General features: G+C 37.9%; 1 protein-coding gene across 2 annotated transcripts in view; it reads left to right on the top strand.

Moving 5' to 3' along the window:
- Positions 1-21,782, top strand: part of LOC139130747 (protein NPAT-like) — a 70,478-nt gene that overhangs the window by 28,699 nt on the left and 19,997 nt on the right. Inside the window, exons 1-2 of one of the 2 annotated variants that reach the window (XM_070696538.1) lie at positions 17,752-18,177; positions 19,989-20,092. In XM_070696538.1, coding sequence (XP_070552639.1) covers positions 18,141-18,177; positions 19,989-20,092 — 141 coding nt within the window. In that variant the 5' untranslated portion in view covers positions 17,752-18,140. Of the gene's footprint in view, positions 1-17,751; positions 18,178-19,988; positions 20,093-21,782 lie in introns of those variants that run through there. The other variant, XM_070696539.1, reaches the window with a different exon arrangement.

Here is a 21,782-nt window from a genome sequence, read left to right as displayed (position 1 = left end):
TTGCGCTATTCGCTGAGGAACTACCTGTGCCGTTGCTCAGGTTGTTTACCGTACCACCGCTTGTCATCGATTGCAATTCATCGGGAAGTTCTCCTTCCAAAGACAGCAATTTTCCGAAAAATTCTGCAAAATTAATAAATCAACATGGGAACAGTTAAAATATTTGCTGCGTTAATTTCGCAGGTGTGAGTTAAATATTGTGACAAGACTGTCCTTGTAAAAATGAAAATCGGACAGGGCCGCAGAAGCCCTCGGCCAAGCGCACGTAAGCATACGCTATAATAACATGACGCTGTACATAAACCGTCCGTGTCAATTTCTTTTTCTTTTTCCCGAATTCTTACTCCGATTTTTCCAGGGCAAATATTCATCGACAAATAATTTGGCCAAGAGAATACAAAAACGTTGATATACGGCACAACTTTTGAAAATACTCACCGGCATTATCGCCTGGGGTAGAGGCTGGAGAAGCAAGCTTCTGTCGCTTGTTCGGCGGCCCCTCTACTATCTGGTCTGCCATGTTGAAAACGCACGCCCGACGAATATGATGTGAACTTGTTGATCAAAAATCCTTATGAAGGTCCTCGAAAAATCCAGAAAACCATCTTGAATAGTAAAAAAGTCATAGTAGAAAATATCAACAGTTTCCTTTCCTCTTCTACATCGTCTCGGCCCCACGATCGGTAGACTGTCCGCTCCTATACGCTGGCACAATACAATATTACAATAACTAATAGACCTTCACCATCGACGAAATTCCATGATATTTCATCGAAAACCCGACTAACCACACCTAAATCTTCTTCCAGAATAAAATCCAATCTCTCTATGACATCTGTTGGTGGCTTGATCGTAAAACAGAGAAAGAATACGAAGAGAAAGAACGATTTTTTCCTGGGTGAAAATGGTCAAATGGCGGCTGTTTGGCGAAACTTTTCTACGCTTGTCAGAAAACCAACAGAAAAGCCACCGGAAAAACCCGAGTCCGAAAAATAATTTATTCATACTTTTCTCCTTATAATATGATCATGTGATTGATATGGACGTAGCTGATTGGATAGACGTATATTTATTCACGTGAGAAGGACCTGTTATTACATGCCGGACTACTTCGGAAACGCTCGGCATCAATCGGCTATAAATAAATGTAGGAATGCTGGGTAATAATTTTTAAATACCCAATGGCCCTAGCGGCAGGCATGAATCAGCTGACCTCACATTCTGAGCAATATCTTGGTAGTGTGTCGACCATTTTGAGAAAATAAGTTTTTACCCAATATTTCGATTTTAAAGATAAGATTTAGATATTTCAATAACGATACTATACTTCCATCGTTTCTAGCTTTATTCACTAACACCGGAACAGGTTTACACGATCGCCGTGACCAATTTTGAATATCTTCCTCAATTTTGAAATTTCACGAAAATTTCAGATAATCGACGAGTGTTCGCCGTCTTGTCGGTCTTTCACTTCAATGACCGTTCGAGCAAGTTGATCTTATTCGTATTTATTCGCCAACCTTTCTAGACAGCACAAAATCAAGCGTTCGATTTTCAAGGTCACGGACGGGGTCAAAAGTAGGTCATTTCCTTGCACACGTGTGTGTCTTCGAACAGGTATCGAATGTAAACACAGTGCTTGTTGTATCAGCAAATGTAAGCTTGTCTTAAATTGAGTTACAGCATTTAAAATAACCATACCTATAGACTGGCAAATGAATTGTTCCAAATATTAACGTGAATGTGAGGTTCGCAAATTATGTTACAACTGAGGAGTTTCCTTGACATCATACTCAATAAAAATCTGTCACAGTATCAGAATGATGTAAATTGCAAATTTTTGTCACAAGGTATGTCCGTCGAGAAAGGATTAATGTGATGTTATTACTCATAAACACCTGTTACGATTGTCGTTTGTGTTACGAAACGACAACTAGGCAGGTTCGGCCCAGTACAGGCCTATAACTTGCTGACGAGCAGACCTCTGAACGCAGTATAGTAAATAGCCTATACAATGTGCGTTCTTTCCAAGTTCTTCAGCAAAGGTACTCTCTTCCGGCCGGTGTTGAAAGAAAGAAATCATGTGCACGTTTCATTGACTAACAAATTGATGTATTCATGCACTGCAAAATAACCGAACAATATTTTGCGAAGATGAGCCAGAGAGATTCGATATGCCACCTAGTACACCTGTTAGACGAAAGCTCGTTCAGCACGAATGTTCTTCTAGTGCCTCCCACGTCCATTGCGAAATTGTGGTCATACTAGAATCTTTTTAGGCTATTCCCGAACCTATTGCAACGGTACGTCAAACCGTGTATTAAATACCACTATGAGGACTCTTGGCTTGTTTTGTACACAGTTTCAAGTAAGGGGAGAACCATTTGATTTCTGGGGGGGGTGGAGGATCTGGGGGAAAAAAAATTTGTCGGCAGGTGAAGGACAGAAAAAAAAAATTGATCCACAACGCTTGAGAAAAAAAAATTGTTCCAACAGACAGGAGAGAAAAAAAAATTGTCGCCATGTGCTAAAATCACCAAAGTTTGGGACTGATTTAAAAAAAAAAAAACGCTGGAGGGCGGCCGCCTACGGCGGCACTAATATTTTCAATATTTTAGAGTGAATCCTGATGTAAAAAATCTGGCATATAAATAAACTTCAATACTACACAATGTTCAAAGTTTCATTGTGATGACAGTGTTTTAAATATGTTGCAATAAAGCATTGACACAGTCAGTATTAAAAGGGGAACCATTGGACTTGCTGTGATCTGTATCTACTGAAAATTTAAAACAAACGACACGATTCAATGAACTACTTTTAAAAGCAATATATTATTCTCAAAATATATGTCTTTCCTTGCAATGAAAATACAATAACAAATAATGAAATACAAACACAACTTTTGTAAAACATGACTTCTTTCCTGAGAAGTTGACAGTACTGATTTATATAAAACACAGCTATAGTACTGACTTTCACAACTGTATGATCACTACACTTCTATACTAGTCACTATCAGCCTGGTTTAACCAGACGGCTGATCTGTTCAGTGGATGGAACAGATCAGCCGTCTGGTTTAACCAGGCTACTATTACTCTACTGGAGACTATGGCAGTGGCTTCATGGATGACAGTAGGCAGATCCCATATCTTTTTGGTTCGGTACATGCAGGTACCTGCTGAGCATCTGTAAGAAAGGAAAATTGAAAAAAGGAAAATTGTTATTTTTATTAAAAATTGTCTGCAGTAGTTTTGTGTTTGATTAAAAGGTTTCTCACTTTGGAAAGGGACAAAAGCGTTAATATTGGTGATTTTTATATGCATTTTTATATTACTCCAACATAAACAAAGTCATCACTCAAAATAATCTGCTGATATGTCTACCTTTATCTCCCCTTTCTTGTCTGTTGAATAAAGTGACAATGTCAGTTGAGTGGATGTCCTTTGCCATCTCTCTTTGTCTTTGCCTTGACTTGTGGATTGGTATTGAGTGATGCTGATATCGCAGCTCTTTTCTTCTTCTTTCTTTTTCGTTAGCAGCTCTCCTGTTATTGGCTGCTGCCTGCTGGCTAGCTCTGTACAGTTCTTTGTATTTCTCATGCACAGCTGATATGGTGGCCATTTTCTCATTTACCATTTGCACAACTGCCTTGACCTTGGCTTGTAGAGAGTGGTAGAAAACCATACTTTCTTGGTATGACGCAGATTTCTTGTTGAGTTTTTCCACGTCTGCTACACAGCTTGAGTACAGCTGGTCAAGTTTGTCAGTCTGGTTTTTTACTAGTTATTTGTTGTACATAAAATTTTAATAGCAGAACCATGAACACAACAAGTTATTAAAACATCCGGTTGTGAACCAATAACGTGTATGTATAGCATATTGTATTAAAAATTGGCAAGTGAGAAAAAAAAATTTGCTTTGCCACTGCATACAGAAAAAATAATTTGATGCAGGACTGACAATAGAAAAAAAATTTGCTGTCACAGTCATGGGAAAAAAAAATTTGTTGCCCCACCCATTTCCTCCACCCCCCCCCAGAAATCAAATGGTTCACCCCTAATGATAGATGGACAACAGGGAGCCGTCATTATTTCCCGCCGGCGGTCCGAAGACCTGAAGAGGGTTCATCCCAATATCAAAAGCTGCAAGGGGGTTTGGCCTATACTCTGTCTACTCAACATCGTCATGATTAAAAGGGAAGGAGCTGCGCTATTGTTCCAGCGCAACTGAGTAGAGCAAAACATAGATGGTGAAATATTTATCCTCTATTGCAATTTATCTACAACACATCCTGATCCATTTACAATGATTTCCTGTTTAACTTATACACCAAAGTGATTTACTTCTTGTCTATGTTGGCCGATATAGGGACTGCTTGCAGCATTTATACAACATCATGAGATAATGTCATATCTGCTTCTATTTGAACTCTGAAGTATTAACAGCTCAAGGTCTAAGCTTATATCGAATTTTAAATGCGATTGCATCGTACCTGTAGCTGAAGCATAATGATGGCGCAATTGTGCCAACATTTGATGCAGACGTGAAATGTTGCTTCCGTGTTCAACTACTAGTATATGCAAACGCTGTGAAATTATCTGTTCCTAGTTGATCCAACACTTCATCTCTGTATCACATTTTCGAATGCAATTGCACATAAGCTTAATTATGCTGTTTATGGCCCTACTTTGCAGCTTTTTGTTAGAGTATGGCTAAACACACGGATATTGTTCTGACCTGTTTTATCAATAATAATTATCAAAAGTATCAACGAATCATGAAAATGACAATGTTCTTGTATTAATATGACATAAAAACGTGGTTCAATAATCATTTCCATTCGAGGTAAAACGTTACAAGATCCGTTAGACATTATCACTTACAATATATAAATGAAGGCTGAAGCACAAGTCGAGTGTTACCAGGTATCAGGATTTTGTGTGATTGTACCCTAGTACCGCGCTACACTCGTAAAGATTAGTTTGAAAAAGTCAAATTTGTGGTTGAAAAGTTTACAGTAGTTTAATGAATTACTTTATCGTGTCAAAGGTAGGCATGCTGTCATTCATCATTTCTGGTGACAATAGTGTCATACTCAACCACAACATTTCTAATTTACCACAGAACTTTTTCAAATACCTTGGCAGGCTCCTTTCCATAGCTGTTTTTATTAAGTTTGATGCTAATGATCGGTGTCTTGCGTGGAATGTGAATGCAGGCTTTACAATATCTCAGAAGCTGAAAATATTGATTTGCCTTCATTCCTGACAAGAAATTAAGAGGTTGAGAATAACTACCATGTCGATGCAAATAAGTAAACACTTATTTCAAATAACTTCTTACCGTTAGTGCAGTTTCTTATCAGATGTGAGAAATTTGATTGTGTCAAATGTCCCCATCCAATTCCTGGAAAATGTAAAATTTCTTATGTGTTTCTTTTGAAATATGATTGGTTTTGGGATACTTGGGAAATAACAAAAATGCTACATTTCCTACGGCCAGCTTAACAGATAAATCTGTTGAATTTCCCCCAGACAATCGAATTACAATGTTTCAGCACGATGATGCTGGGTCAGTTTGCTGTGTATCTCGTCATCAATTTGAAATGGTTCCAAGGCGTAGTGTCTTCCAGTATTATTGATATTTGTGTTTATAATCTACGTATACTATTACCAACTCTGCATAAAAGAACGCTCTAACAATTTTCATATGTTCAAACAAGAACATCTATATAGTAGATGATGCAACGCTATTTTAAAGCAGGATTTCTCACTGCATCATGTATTAATGACACACATACACAAAATAAATACAAACACATATCACATATATGTATGTATGTATGTATGTATGTATGTATGTATGTATGTATGTATATGTATAAATTTGGTAGAAGAAAAAAGTGTGCTCGACCAGTGTTTCCGTCTTCAAGGAAGATTTCCTTATTTAGACCAACGTTTCGGCAGTACACAGACTACATTCTTCAGGGTTACACTTGTTGACGCTGTTGTGTGTCAACGTTGTACACTGGTGTTCTATAGTAAATATATATATATATATATATATATATATATATATATATATATATATATATATATATATATATATATATATATAATATATATATATATATATTTGATGTAAGTTTATAAGCGTCTTTGGAGAGTCTTGGCATTGGAAATTGGCAAAGGTTTATAATATATATATATATATATATTATATATATATATATATATATATATATATATATACAAAATGTGTATATATATATATATATATATATATATATATATTTATAATATGAGCACAAAGATATATTACCGGTGTGTCAATCCAATTCTTTGAGAAATGAGGGGGAGTTGTCACGAGGATTCCTTGCATGTGGGGCGGGAGGATGAGTACTGAAATTTTCGTGACATGCAGACGAATTTGTCCGACCCAGTGCCGTAAACACTACGGCTTCCTAAGGGCTATAGGGATAGTTCTGATGTACGTAGCCAACGCTTTTCTCTTTGCCTCATGATTGGAAATTAGGTTTATAAAATCATAAAAGAATTTTTGTTATTTCAACTAGAGTTGCATCGCTATAAAGCACTGGAAACTTTCTTGCAATGCGAAATATACTATTGACGTGACTTGTGTCACCAGTCGACGTCGACAGGCTTCACGACGATTCTTATGCCATTTACACGATAAAAATTCAGCGGTAATCACTCATTCTTCGGACCATAGACAGTGGACAGCTCGACTTCCTATGTTCGGACACAGATGCTCTCTTTCTTCCCTCCAGTCGCCAAACATCCACAGTCTATAGGCATTCTTGACCATTCTGTAAGCAGAATGGGCAGCGTCTATCTGACATTGTATCTCCCTCTTACATGTTTTACTGCCCGCAATGTTACGGTCCTTTACGAATTCGATTGCAATCCTGGTGCACAACAAAGGCAATTCCATTGTTTCATAATGGAAAATACATCAGAGACGCTCTTTTGACCTACAAAACGGGCAAAAACCGCGGTAAATCAGAAGTCGACAACAACAAAAAGTGCTGCATTTTATTACATGAAACCTGCAATGTTAGAGATGGTGACAACTTTCCGTCGTTGAAACATATATTACTCTTATCTTTTACACTTTAGTTTATCAAATACGTGTTATAAAACTCGAAACAAAGTAGAAAAAGCGAAAAAGGAAGAAAAAAGCATGTGTACGAAGCCAGTTTCAGAACATATGAGCGCTGGCAGAGTAGACCATGGGCATCCTCAAAATACAAAGTGATGTGATACATCCTGGAATATTACCTCTGTAAAAGGTTATAACTAAAATCATTAACGACCAACGTTCCTCTTCAACGTTTCCTGTCTTTTCGAACTCTCGACCACTGGATATAAAACCTCCCCAATGTCAACATTACAAACACTTACATCTTTCAGAGAGCGTTTTCATTTCATTTGAGCATTGTTTAACTCAGATATTTGGCTCCAGAAAGTTTGTCAGGTAGGAAAACAGGTAAATAGAAATGGGGAACGGGAAACCTCACTTTTGATGATAATCGAGAATACTCAGAGAAATTTAAACGTATATGATGAGTGTATGATACAAGAATTAAGGTACAGTATTAGGCCTCACCCATTTATTTATCCTGAATATGATTCAGTGTCCTTCGCCGTCAAGTAGGCTTACTTTTGTATCCTGAGCTAAAGGATTCATTGTCCTTTGCCGTAGAGTTCAATTATGTTCAGTTTTGTATCATGAGCTGTAAGATTCAGTGTCCTTCTGCGGATATTAGTAGTATTCAACTATGTTCAGTTTTGTTTCCTGACGTCCTTCGCCGTAGTAATCAACTATGCCCAGTTTTGTATCCTAAACTTTACGATTCAGTGTCTTTCGTAAGCGCACTGAGAAAAATAACGGAAAATAGAGCGAAATCGCACAATTTCACAGTACCCCTAAGGTATATGTGTCTTTTAATTTGTCACAGATGCTATACGAAGATAAGCGAATTGGCACCATGCGCATGGGTATTGGACACACTCTTTTTGTGGTGTACTTCAAACTTTCGTTAGGTAGGATGGATAGGAAAGACATCTTACAAGCACGCAACCATATTAAACCGTCATGATTTAGAACCGACCAAATCAGTATCCGAAGAAAGCATCTCCAATTTATACCGGTAATGGCCATTGTTCTTCGATATGATGGCTTTTTTTATACAAGTAATAAAGAATCATATCTTTTTTCAACATCACCAGAATCAGAGATAACCACAGATGTCATGACACGGGGGATTTTAAAACATATTGAAAATGAGGACTATAGTTATTACCTTACGGTCTATTATCTGCCCAAATTTTTACTTAAAAATCAAAATGAAAAAATACATCGGGATTGTAATATGTGCAAATCGATGGAAGTTTCCAAGTTTCTTGAACTGGCCTGAGCTCACAACACAAAACCAGTGTATGCACACACCTATAATTGAAGTACTTCGCCGTGACTGGTTGCAAGCTGCACGGAAAACTGAGTAGGGAATGGCGCCCTCAGCCCTCACAGCATTACACGTTGTCATAGAAACTTTATACAATAATCAGTAGATTTCCATGTGCTCACCATCTGCACTCCAAATGGAATGGCGAAGAGTACTACAATGGCAGCTTTTGTACCTTACAGAACATTCAAATATTTTGATGTGAGTGAATCAGCGTATAATACTATCTCAGTTAATAAAGCCGTTCCTGATTATCATCTCAGTATATTTTCCAATGTATTGTATACATTTATTCAAATGTACTTGTTGAAGAAGCTTTAGTAGGTGTACTTGTATATGGCAAACTGCGTTTGCGCGTAAGATTTTTCATCCTACAGCAGCATAAGCTTACCCTCTTCCCTGGTGCATCTGTTCCTGTAACAGAAAACGCTCTTATGATCTACTGCTATTGAATATTTACTAGTGCCAAAAGTAAGACTACCAATTTCGAAGTATAATCGTGCAAAACGGACTTCCAACACCATGTGTCCACGATTCAAGCAAACGAAACGGTGCATGGGGTCTGTCTCTTTTAGACCCAAGCGTGGTTTGTGACATTAAAGGCATACTATTAGTAACCGTATATAACTTTTGACATTTTTTCAGGTTTGTCGGCTACAGTTCCAATGTCTTCTTCCCTTCCACACAGCGTGTTGAAACACTCAGAATCATGAGGATTCAGTTTGTCAACATTGAACCTAGGTGAGTACCCTGCATTGTGGGTGTTGATAATCATAGACAGTTACTGTATGTAGTGTCTATGTGATAATCGGACTTCAGGTCAGAAGTAAAATTCAATTGTCAAGGATAAAACAACGTAAGTAACACATCAACACAACCAATACTAGCTATTTTACCAGATATGAACTGAATATGCTCACGTGTTTTACACCAGGTTCATTAATAGTAGTACGCTTCACAGAACAATGAGATATATGTTATCACTATATGTAGCAGGTTTTTTTAAACTTCGCACAGTACTCTCAGAGTTTAATCACTTATTACAAAACTTTATTTAATATGCAAATGAGCTGTTAATTAACTTGACACTGCTCAATGCTTTATGGGACAATTAGATATCCATCAGATCAACATTTGTAGCACGTTTTATTTAATTCAATGCTGTAATTTTAGAGTAATGTCACTAATTACAAAGTTCATTAAATATGCAAATAAACCCTAAATTAACTTGACACTGCCAAATGCTTCTCAGTACAATTAGATATTTATCAAAACAATATCTGTACCCAATTTCACTGACTTGGGTGCCGTAATTTCAGAGTTATATACCTAATTACAAAGTTTATTAAATATGCAAATGAACCCTTAATTAACTGTACACTACTAAATGCTTTACAACACAGTTAGATATCTGTCGTATCAGTATGTGCAGCAGTTTTCATCACATTTGATGCAGTTATTTCGGAGTTATATGACTAATTATAAGACTTTATGAAATATGCAAATTAGCTAATTATTAACTTGACACTGCTCAATGCTTCTCAGTACAATTGGATATTTATCAGATCAACATCTGTAGCAAGTTTCATCAAATTTAACGCTGTAATTTTGGAGTAATATCACTAATTACAAAGTTCATTAAATATGCAAATGAACCCTTAATTAACTTCACACATCTAAATGCTCTACAACACAATTAGATATCTGTCGGATCAGTATCTGCAGCAGATGTCATCACATTTGGTGCAGTTATTTTGGAGTTATATCACTAATTACTAAACTTCATAAAATATGCAAATGACCTATTTGTTAACTTGACACTGCCAAATGCTTCTCAGTACAATTAGATATTTATCAAAACAATATCTGTACCCAATTTCATTGACTTGGGTGCCGTAATTTCAGAGTTATATACCTAATTACAAAGTTCATTAAATATGTAAATGAACCCTTAATTAATTTCACACTACTAAATGCTTTACACTACAGTTAGATATCAGTCGGATCAGTATCTGCAGCAGATTTCATCACATTTGGTGAAGTTATATCGGAGTTATATGACTAATTACAAACCTTCATAAAATATGTAAATGAGCTATTTATTAACTTGACACTGCCTAATGTTTCTAAGTATAATTAGATATATATCAGATCAATATTTGTTGTAAGTATCATCAAATTTGGTGCAGGAATTTCAGAGTTATGACACTAATAACAAAAGTTCATTAAATATGCAAATGAGAAGATAATTGACATCACACTCACAGTATCATCACAATGTTCTTAGATTGTCATCTGTGAAAAGTTTCATGAAATTTTGTGCAGTATTTCTTGATATATGTCTACACTGTCATTATCGTCTCCATAGGCAAAGCATTGTACAGAAAAAAACGCAAGCCACACTAACCAAAATCTAATCAGTTCTTGCAAGTAGCATATGGTACCTGTGTACCAAATCTGACTTGAATCCGTACAGGCGTTTTTGAGTTATCGTGTAAACAGACAGACAGACAGACAGACAGACAGACAGACAGACAGACACACACACACACACACACACACACACACACACTAACACACACACACACACACGGACACGGACAGACAGACAGACATCGCTATGACATTAGCCCCCGTGTTTACACACGTGAGCTAAAAATGCTGAAGGAAGTAGACAAAGAAACTATGTATACATGGAAGAGACGACTGCGCCTACTTCTAATCAGGACTTTCTTAACATTCAAGTGGAATGCAAGTGGGAATCACGCAACATACAAAGTGCAATGCAAGTGAGACCATGGATGTAACACAATAGATTTATTTTTTACCTGTTTTACATCCATGGTGAGACTGACACGATGTCTGATTCCAACCATAACACGAACCCTCGTTCACATGTCGTCCCTACTTTGCATAGGAGCACACCAGACACTTACAAATACTGTATGTGTACATCCGTTCAGTAAGGGACCGTTCAGTTTTTTACGGCCGGGGGGGGCGGCAAAATCCAGGGGGGTCATCGTAATTTTGGAATCCGCGAAGGGGGGTCATCGCTTTTTCACTGGTAGGAAAGGGGGGGTCACCACATTTTCAAAAACATAATACCTACAATAAAGTTCACTTTATGCCATGGCCATAATCGACCCTCTTTACCGGCGGGCCGCCTTCGGCGGCCCACTACAATAAATATACTTTATGTATTACCCATGACCCTCTTAACGGGCAGACGCCTTTGGCGGCCCACTCCAATTAGGTTTACTTCGTGCAACGGCCATGATCGACCCTCTTTACCGGCGGGGCCCCCTTTGGGGCCCACCAGAATAAAATTGACTTTACGTAATGGCCCATGACCCTCTTAACCGGAGTGCTGCCTTTGGCGAACCACTCCAATAAAGTTTACTTTATGAAGTTACAAATTTCCTCACAGCTGTCCTAATTAACAGACGTTTGCATGGATGTGGCTGAGAAGTTTGTGCACTGGCATCTCTGCTGCACAAATAAAGTGCGCCGCGTACCGGAGTTCAAATCCAAACCGTGCGGGTAAATTTGACATATGAGTTTTGGTTATTTTTCAGCGACCGGGGAAGGGGGGTCATCAAATGTTTTCGTCTGACAAAGGGGGTCATCTTTTTTCACGAAAAATGCAGGGGGTCTATATTTTTTTGAACACCGGCGACAAGATTTTGCCGCACCCAGGCCGTAAAAACTGAACGGTCCCTAACTAAGGTGCCAAGGCTGTCTCCCCCGTCGATCGTAATAATACCTTTACCCCACTGTCGCGAGTGGAGTGATACGTACCGGCCGCCGCGTACTATGCATATAATAATTATTATATGCATGGTACGCGGCGGCCGGTACGTATCACTCCACTCGCGACTGTGCTTTACCCACAGTTCCTGGAGTTGCCAGTGTGGTATACATACCCCTTCTATGTATACTACAATGGCAACTCCAGGCACCCTTGCCTTTACCTATACCAACAACGCACATGCAGTGTTCCTGACCCATGGCAGTTGTGCATTTATAGGTATTTTGATAACGATGGAAATGCATGGCTTACAGTATTACGCCGTCAGAAAAAAATTGTCAACAATACCAAAGACAGTAGAAGCGATATGCTTTCATATTTTTGCTCGAACGGTGGCATATTTCAACACACTGACTAACTGTGTACTTTGTGTAATGACAATTGTCATGTAATATCAGTAACCCTCATGTAATATCAACTTCCGCAGTCATACTCAACTTTGCGAGCCAAGATGTTTATTCGTAAAGGGACTTTCCCTCAAAAGATCATACATGTACTTCGCCTTCCTCACCAAACCGTGCGGACCGAAAGATGATTGTTACTGCCCTCGCGCACTGTCACAGGATCAATTGTATGTTGCTTGGTTGAGGTCGCTCTGTCGCCAACTTCACGTCCATGGCATTTCATTTCCATTTATTGTACTTTGTCGGGGGACACATCATTTTTGTTTTCGCATTTCCAATACCCTTAAGCTGAATATTACCCAGCAGTGGTAATTTATATATTTGAAGAGAATTGAAGGTAAAGACTTCTGAACCGTATGTTGGTGACTCATAACTCGTTACATTCAATACATAATGCCTGACCAACGCCTAGAACGCAACATCTCAGGTCCACTTTAATTCTTTGGAATCCACCTTTTAGCACAAAGCAGCAAATTCCATTCAAAATAATCCGTGACAAATTGCGTCCACTCTTCTGATGCTGTGATACTTGATAGACCGCATTCTAATACACCTGTTTTGACATTTTCGATTTGTAATTTCGATAATTTCAATAGTTTTATAATGCACAAGCCCTCAATCGTTTAACTGGAATAACTTCTAAAACAGAAGGGAGATGCAAGATATCCCACTTTTCGTAGATTTTAAGACAACGGTATCGAGCTTTAAATTCATAAGTCAAGTTGTCGTTTTGGCGTGACCAATCGCGTTCAGGTGATGCAACTTCTGAAATCTGTGGTTGATAATTCTCAGAGTAACTATAACACCATGTACACTGCGTTTATCCTAGACTTGGTTCAAGTCTGTGATTTGTGAATGTTTGAGTGGGATGAACGCGATGATTTGTGTTCTGTTTTCATGTGAAACGCGGGGTAAACACAATGAGTCGGGTGAACGCTATACAGGTGAGTTTCTCCCGGATCCGGGAGAAACTCACTACTGCGCAGACTCAAAGGTAACGCGTTCAATCACTAGGAAAACCTTCGCTGATCACTGCGTCTCACGTGTCCAGACGCAGCACGGGGACCAGCCAAAAGGAAAACCTGGCCTGGGCTGCCAAATTCCAAATAGGTTTGTATGAAATAGGAGAGACACAAGAGAAACTATTTACTGAAAATCAGCTTATTTCTCTACTAACAAAACAAGAGTTATCTTTTAATGAACAACTTGCAGATTATATTTTTACTTTATATAAACAAAGAATTACCTATATATAGTTATATTTATTATTAGCTACTATTATTATACTGTAATACTTTATCTTTATTGAAGAAAATTTTAACTTATTTTGTATCACACTTTTATTGCCACAAATGTGATGTAAATCCTATATTTACAAGCAAGCAATAAAAATATTATTATTTTATTATTAAAAAAGATTTTGTTTTAGAAATTCACCGACTTGAACGAAGTCTACGTTTATCCCTTCTACACTCTGCAAATTTATATGCTACAACTCATAATCGGTTCTCGTATATGAGTTTGACTCCATTGGTTTGACCCTACGCACGCCTTTTATCATTGGTGTGATCGGAACTGACGCCAGATTGCAATAAGGTATTTTTAAAAAGGTTTACTACATGTTGTTGCTGAGTGATATGTTTCTTGATTGTTATCATTTCTTTCCCATAGTAAGATAGTGTGAAAGTACCACTTGTCGTATTTCTTAAGTTATTATTTTTAATAACTGGTCATAATCGTGCGCTGGATGAAGAAATTCCTTGAATTTCTGAAACAATTTTGCTATCACCTAATGTTTACTATAACTTGCTTTGTCTCATACAATTTATGATTTAAACTACAAAACAGAGTGTCAAAGTGGGTGCAACTTTGTTACACCCCAGCCACTCCTGATTAATGCGAAATCGAATTAACCAAGTAGGCCTATTAGCTGGTCATAATGGAGATGAAAAATCTTGTTTCAGATTACAAATTAAATTTACACGCACCCATTACGATATCAAAATTTTATTACAAACAAAAGTCCTGGCGTTACTGACGTATATATCCGAAAGGAGTGTGCACGGAATCTGTATAGGCCTGGTATTTGTCATTACAACACACGAAGAACTTCATGAAGAAGTTGCGATAGCTGCAACGGAAGTTTTCCCGTCGATAGAGAAGGAAGATGACTTGGTTGCCCCGAGCAAGATGGAGAACCCAATTACCAACGTCATGAAAGTGACGCTCATTAGCAAAAATGTACCGATCATTTTTAGGAGGATGGTCCTGTAATCTGGTGTCAGCTCCGATCAAACGAACGCGCGCGCGTCGGGTGAAACCAATGGGGTCAACCCCACATGTGGTAACCGATTATGAGTTGACTTTATTGAATATTACATTTGTAAAGTGCAGAAGCGATAAACGCAACATAGGCACGATGCGATTGTTACTCTGCGAATCAAAAAAAGATTTCAGCTTTCACGTCACCTTGACGTGATTGGTCACTCCAAAACGACAACTTGACCAATTAACTTAAAGTTGGTTCCATTGTCTTCAAATATATGAAAAGTGTGATATCTTACATCTCCCTTCTGTTTTATTCAAGATAAACGATTAAAGGCTTGCGCACTATTACGATTAAAATAATCGAAATTAAAAATCGAAAATGTCGTAACACGTGTTTGAGAATATTGTATATCAAGTATCACAGCATCAGAAGGGGTGGACGCAACTTGTCACGGATTAAAACTAGTCTGTTTGATGTCTTTTATCCGTCGAATGCTGTGCCATGAAAACGTTGGATCTATCTTGCTTATCGTCTTGATAACAAAACATCTTTGTTAAACTATGCTTGAGAACTGCCGCTTTGATATCGCAGTCCCCTTTTCCCCATGTTTCTCGAAAAAGGAGATCAAGCTTCTATTTGTCGCTGTTGTTGTTGTTGTCGTCGTTGTTGCAATGTGTACAAAAACCTTTGCAGGAGACCTCGTTAATCATCTTCGTATTTATTTGTACTCATCGGAAGAAAAAATAAAAACCAGCAACACTTTCTATATTCTCATGTGAGCTTGTCGTTGTACACTGTCATGTATGACACAAATATAACAAATAACAAAGCTGCATCTGTGCAGTCACTCCGCATTATATCGACTTGCATGTAGAAATACAAGAACATGTCATTGTACCGTCCACCTTTGCCCAACAACGTCCGTCACACAGAATTTTCGTGGAAAGTTGTTGGCAACACGGAACTGCAGAAACACTGTAAATGACTTCAACAACTCTGAAAACTATTGTACATGTGCTAGATTTCAACATAAAATGGCAAAATCGTTCTTTTTTCACAGAAGAACTTTAAGAATTTTCAGAAAAGTGCTGACTTAGCAATTAAGGTTCATTTAATAACGCTTTTGCTGTATTGCGTGCCTTCATCCACTCACATGTATTTCTCACTCAATCTTTATTATACTCAACTTACACTAGTAGAGAGTGTGGTATGGTACATTCGACAAGACTGAACATTGCGACACTTTCAAGAGGACAACAAAGTATCCAAGTTGTACGATAAACAGACTGTTAACAGTGGGAAAGGCTAGCACAAATCAGTGTTCTTACAGCAAGATCTAGAAAATTATACTCCTTAACCCTTTAATGGGCCTTTTCCTAATGTGTAACACTGGAACATGTGGAGTAATCTACTCTACTTTCCTGGAAAAATAAATCTCGTCCCCAAATTACAATGAATAGAATTTGCCCAAGGAGAACTTATATCAATGTTTTCTTGAAGCACCTGTTTCAGAATATGATCTCCTGGCAAATTGTTTAACCTACACCAATATTTAATAATTTAACAGAGATGTAAAGGTTGCTCTTTAATGGGAATCTGTCCAATTCTGCTCTCATCCCTGATCAAGTGGAGTACATTAACTCACACTCAAGATAAATCTGTAATAAGACATACACAGACCTTCAAGAAAATTATCAGTACTTGTAATTTTTGTTGCCCAGATTTCTGAAGCATAAAAGACAAAGAAGTGGGACGATTAAGTAGGAAAGACTTTCAAACAAAGCTTGGACTCAACATCTTGTCACTTAAAATTGACTTTTTGATACTGAACAAAGCTTTCATTGCTTTATTTTTAAGAGTAAACTGATTCTGCGTGGATTTTCCATTTGGTGTAAAAACTATACCTACATATATATACTGATTTACAGTTTCAATTGCATTTTCTCATAATAAAATGACTGTTTCTTTATTAAACGGTTACCTTTATTGAAAACCTTTATTTTTCCCTTTTCGTGTTTACTGAAAGACCCTAACTTTTTCTAAAAGAATGTAACTTTTTCAAACAATTCTGTACAAACACGATTGGAACTAATTTGGGATAATTGGATCTTCATATTTTTCAAATTTATTAAAAGTGTTCAGTGCTCTATAGCTGAATTTTGCAATATGACAAATTACTCTTAAAAACAAGTGTATAACTTAAAAAGGAAAAGTGGATGAGGTTACATTTTCAGATTGAATCAACAATACTTCACCATCCAATTATCCCAAATTAGTTTCAATAGCGTTTAAAACCTCTGCTGCAGATTTTGACATTAAAACTAAATCGTCAGCATATAAAATACAATGTAATAGATCTCCCATATCAACAGGAAAGTAAAAATGTCATCAAATACATCTGGAGATCGTTAAGAAATATATTAAACAATGTAGATGAAAGATTACAACCTTGTTTCCAGCCCCCCCCCCCCCCCCCCCCCCCCCCCATGAAGAAATTCATCTGAATTTTGTTTGACGTTTTCACTTTCTACTGTGTAGGCCTATACCAAAATGCATTTACAAAAGTACGTTTTTATATACACTGAAAGCACATAAAAATGTTTCCGTCTTAACCAGCTCCCTACTTTCATAAATTAAAATTTGTCATTGAGTAATGTGAGCATCAATCCATTTAATCAAAGATTAATACGGTGTTTTTCTGTGTGAAGTGCACTTAATACTTGCCCGGGTATATGAATGTGTAGCGCGCCAGTCTCGTTCCCATCGAACATGACCCTTGACCTTAACGTCGTAATGGACCCTGTTATTGTTACGACACTTTGGCTTTCTCCGTAAAAAGAAACCGGGAAACACGGTTGTCGCTAATAGTCAAGCTTGTGTACCAAAGTCTGACTTTCTCACCATTTCGCCAAGCACTGTCCAATTCAGCCGCTCCATGAACGTGTGGTACAACTTTCAGTGAAAACCAGTTTACGGCACACGTATTTCACAGCGCGGTCTGAGCCCGATTCGTTGGCCAGCTGCAGCTTCGTCCTCAGCTGACCCAGGCCGTAGACGTCGTCTTACAGGGAGCCCCAGTCAGATTTCCCGTAATTTCAAGGTTCAGACATGTTTCCCGAATGAATACACTTCTTTGATGTGACGCAGAGTGTGGTGATCATACGGAAGATGTTGTTACCTTCAGATGTCGCAAGACTCATTCTAGGTCAGTGCTGTACAATGACATGTATCATATGTTACGTTGACCACGGTCCCTCTATCACAGGGACCGTGGTTGAACAACAGCCATGTAATGGATGTATTGATGTGATGAGGGCTACTGAGGCACTGGGTGCTCAACTCAGCGTGCATAGGGCGTGCGAATGCTATGCAACAGGAAAGAGCTCAGTATGTTCCCCCTAGCGTTTATACCTTACACATATATTTAGTCGAGCACCTTAGCTGCAGTACAGTAGCTCGAGGTTTTGCCTGGGTATTTGGGTCGGACGGCAAAATACCCATGCAAAACCTCGAGCTACTGTACTGCAGCTATCGAGCACCTTAGCTCTTCATGGCAGGGCTGTGTGTTACCGGCGTTATACGGCCGTAACACACAGCCCTGCCATGCAGAGCTATCGAGCACCTCAGCCTCAATCTGGCAAATCCTGCCATGGAACTTGTTCCACAATACAAAATGTATATAGCTAGTTATTATAGTAGATTATTTTCCAGACTCACTACTCCAAATGCTCTTCAGTGTCAACACATGCGACAGACTGCCCAGAGCTATTATGTGGTGTGCTATGGAACCTCTCATGCTCAATTGGCAGCACTATACTACTCCCTCGGTTGTGCTTTGTCATTAAGTGATATGGTTATAGCATATTGCAAACAGTTGTGTGCTACCTCCATGGGCAAAGGATCACAGTAATTTGGGCCCCAGTCTCCTGTTTGGCCCTACAGTTCTCACTCCAATCAATGTGTCATTTTCTGGCTTGTTTGTGTAATAAATATCCAGGATTTAATGGGTATTTGTTTAAAAAAATGTACAGGAGTTTCAAATGATATATTGTTACTTGTTAATTACATACAATTCTATGAAATAAAACTGGAGAGAGTTGTCGTCAGTCAGTTGACAGTTCCTCTTAACTCGTATCATACAAATTGACAAAAGTAATGTCAAAATTCAGGTACTTTGTTTCATAATATACCTGATTTTACTGGAGACTGCAATTTAAAACCGCAACCACATCTTTGCTACACCTTGTTTAAATACCTGATTTTACCCCAATGTCATGTTATGGAAGAAAGCGCCCTCACATGTGCAGTGATTTCCAGTATCACATCCAGATCCAGGTGCCCATGGATGAACATAGGTGAATCCACGTATCTTAACTTTTATCTTGTTATACAGTGTACGAGCTTGTTAAAGTTGGCAGTTGGTTCTTTTGGCAGTGAACAGTCCAAAGAAATCAATGCAGAAAACCAAAACTGCTCGATGGCAGTTTTCATGATATCACGACAAGTATTTGTATCAATGATGTCATTTGTTTGATCTGTACTGAATGTCAGAGTGGGTTGAATGATGTCCTGAAGTGATGGGCAAGAGCAGCGCAGGGTTGATATTTTTGTGTATAATGGATATAAAGTGTGAGATCCTGAATCAGTGAATGTAATTTAAAGCAAACAACATTGTAGAAATATCAATATGCGTGGGAATGCGGTTTTGGTTGCACTGCTGGATTGTCATATCCCAACAGCAAGTACAATATATGCACAGTATTATTCAGTGATAATGTAATGATCTACAAGATACCAGTATCTGATAAAACCTTTTTGGCCCTGATACAAATGTTCCTTTCCTTGGTCAGATGGTGGAATGGCCCACCCAGATTTGGCCTTCATGCTGTACAACCTCAGGTAACAAATTGTGTATCAGTACCAAGTCCATTGCTATCTTATTACTAGACATTTAATATCATCTCAGTGTCATTATACAGAGAGTGAATCTCAATGAATAGCACTTTTCTTCCCCAGGTTACCTTCAGGATGAAGGGTTGGAACAGGCTTGCAGTATCTTTATTTCTGAAAGTTCACATCTTAAGGAATATGCACATCACTTTGACCCAGCATATGGCAAGGTAAATACTGGTTTTCTTTGTCAATTTTTTCCAGCCCTAGCAGGACACAGATTACTTAAACAGACAAGCAAGATAATAGGTTTTCAACAAGAAGGTGGTATGACTTGAGGCTTATTGTGTCAAAATCAGAATATGTACATTTGTTGTATTATCAGCCACACAAAGACAAGTAGGACTGACAAAGAAAGAACAGTGGGTATGGTGAACCATAGAAAACTAAAGATGTCTTACCATCTCAATTTCTCATGTGTATGTGCACAGATTTACTGGCAGCCATGTTCACCAATGCACCGATCCATTATGAAATTGCTACATATCTATATGCAGTGTTTCATCTGGGCTGTGCGATTGGGGATTCCTGAAATTTGTCAAGTCATGCCCAACCCTATCGAACACCACAGGGGCTTAGTCTTGCAATTGGACGACAACCAATTAGGCTATTTCCTGATCTTGATACACTTGATGGTGTCTATTGACAGCAATGCAACAATGTCACAAGTGTAATTTACAGTAAATAGATGTCAACCAAAAATAAGAATTCGTTTCACTTATTGATTTTGTTACTCTTTTGATGATGTTTCCATTTATCAAACTGTTCCACCCCTGACTTGAGAACTTTTTATAATTTGTGGTGTTGAACTTGATTAGCTCTATATTTATCATCGACAAACCTTCCACAGATACTGTATTTGGCATGTAAGTGCAGACGTAGCAGGTTGGTCTGCTTGGTGAATGGTACTACATGTATATGTGTGACAACAATATATTTCAAATAACGGTAATTCTTTCTTGTAATTATGTTGGGAGCACAATACCCATCTTCTGAACCATGGTAGATGAAACACTGTACTGTGTTGCAAATGATCAAATTAAACATGATATTATAGTCAAGCATCTGTCCATTATTTTATATTGAAAACTACCTTTGTTTCAGGTAAGGTTATAAGTACATCGGAACAATAGCTTCTAGCTAGCTGTCATCTTTCTGCGTGATCAGTCAAACAGCCAAAAATTTTAACTTTGCCTTTCTTAGGAAGAAAACCATTGACATTGTAACAAATTATTATAAAATAGCACTAATCCTTGAAAGAAGATGTACTATTTGGATATTAGAAAAATTGAGAAAATCCTTGAATGCTTTGACATATGTTGCATAGTGATGTTTATGGCCAGATTTCCACTACTACTTGCATTCACGATAGAAAGTAGATCTTGTTAAATAATATCAGAATGAACTTCACGTTTTAGGAGGAATAATGGTCAACAACAGAAAAACAAGCACTTTTAATTTAATGGTTCAGTTTGTGATCAACAGCCAATCCCAGACGTGCTTTAACCATAACATACATCTTATTGCCCTTCCCTGGAAAAGAAATTCTGTTTATTTCATGTACACAAATGTTTTGGAATTATTGTCCAGCATGACTAGACCAAAATAATTGTGTTCTTTGGATTTTTGTGTCAAAACAACAGAGATGTCAAGAGACTTTGTTACAAACCCATTCAGCACCATAGTTTGAATTCATGGTCTACTTCCTCAACCCATTCAGCACCATCATTTGAATTCATGGTCTACTTCCTCAACCCATTCAGCACCATCATTTGAATTCATGGTCTACTTCCTCAACCCATTCAGCACCATAGTTTGAATTCATGGTCTACTTCCTCAACCCATTCAGCACCATCATTT

Source organism: Ptychodera flava, chromosome 4 (assembly GCF_041260155.1).
Source record: "Ptychodera flava strain L36383 chromosome 4, AS_Pfla_20210202, whole genome shotgun sequence".
NCBI classification, from domain to species: domain Eukaryota; kingdom Metazoa; phylum Hemichordata; class Enteropneusta; family Ptychoderidae; genus Ptychodera; species Ptychodera flava.
The sequence above is the reverse complement of the archived record's forward strand: the minus strand, read 5'-3'. Positions and strand labels throughout refer to the sequence as shown.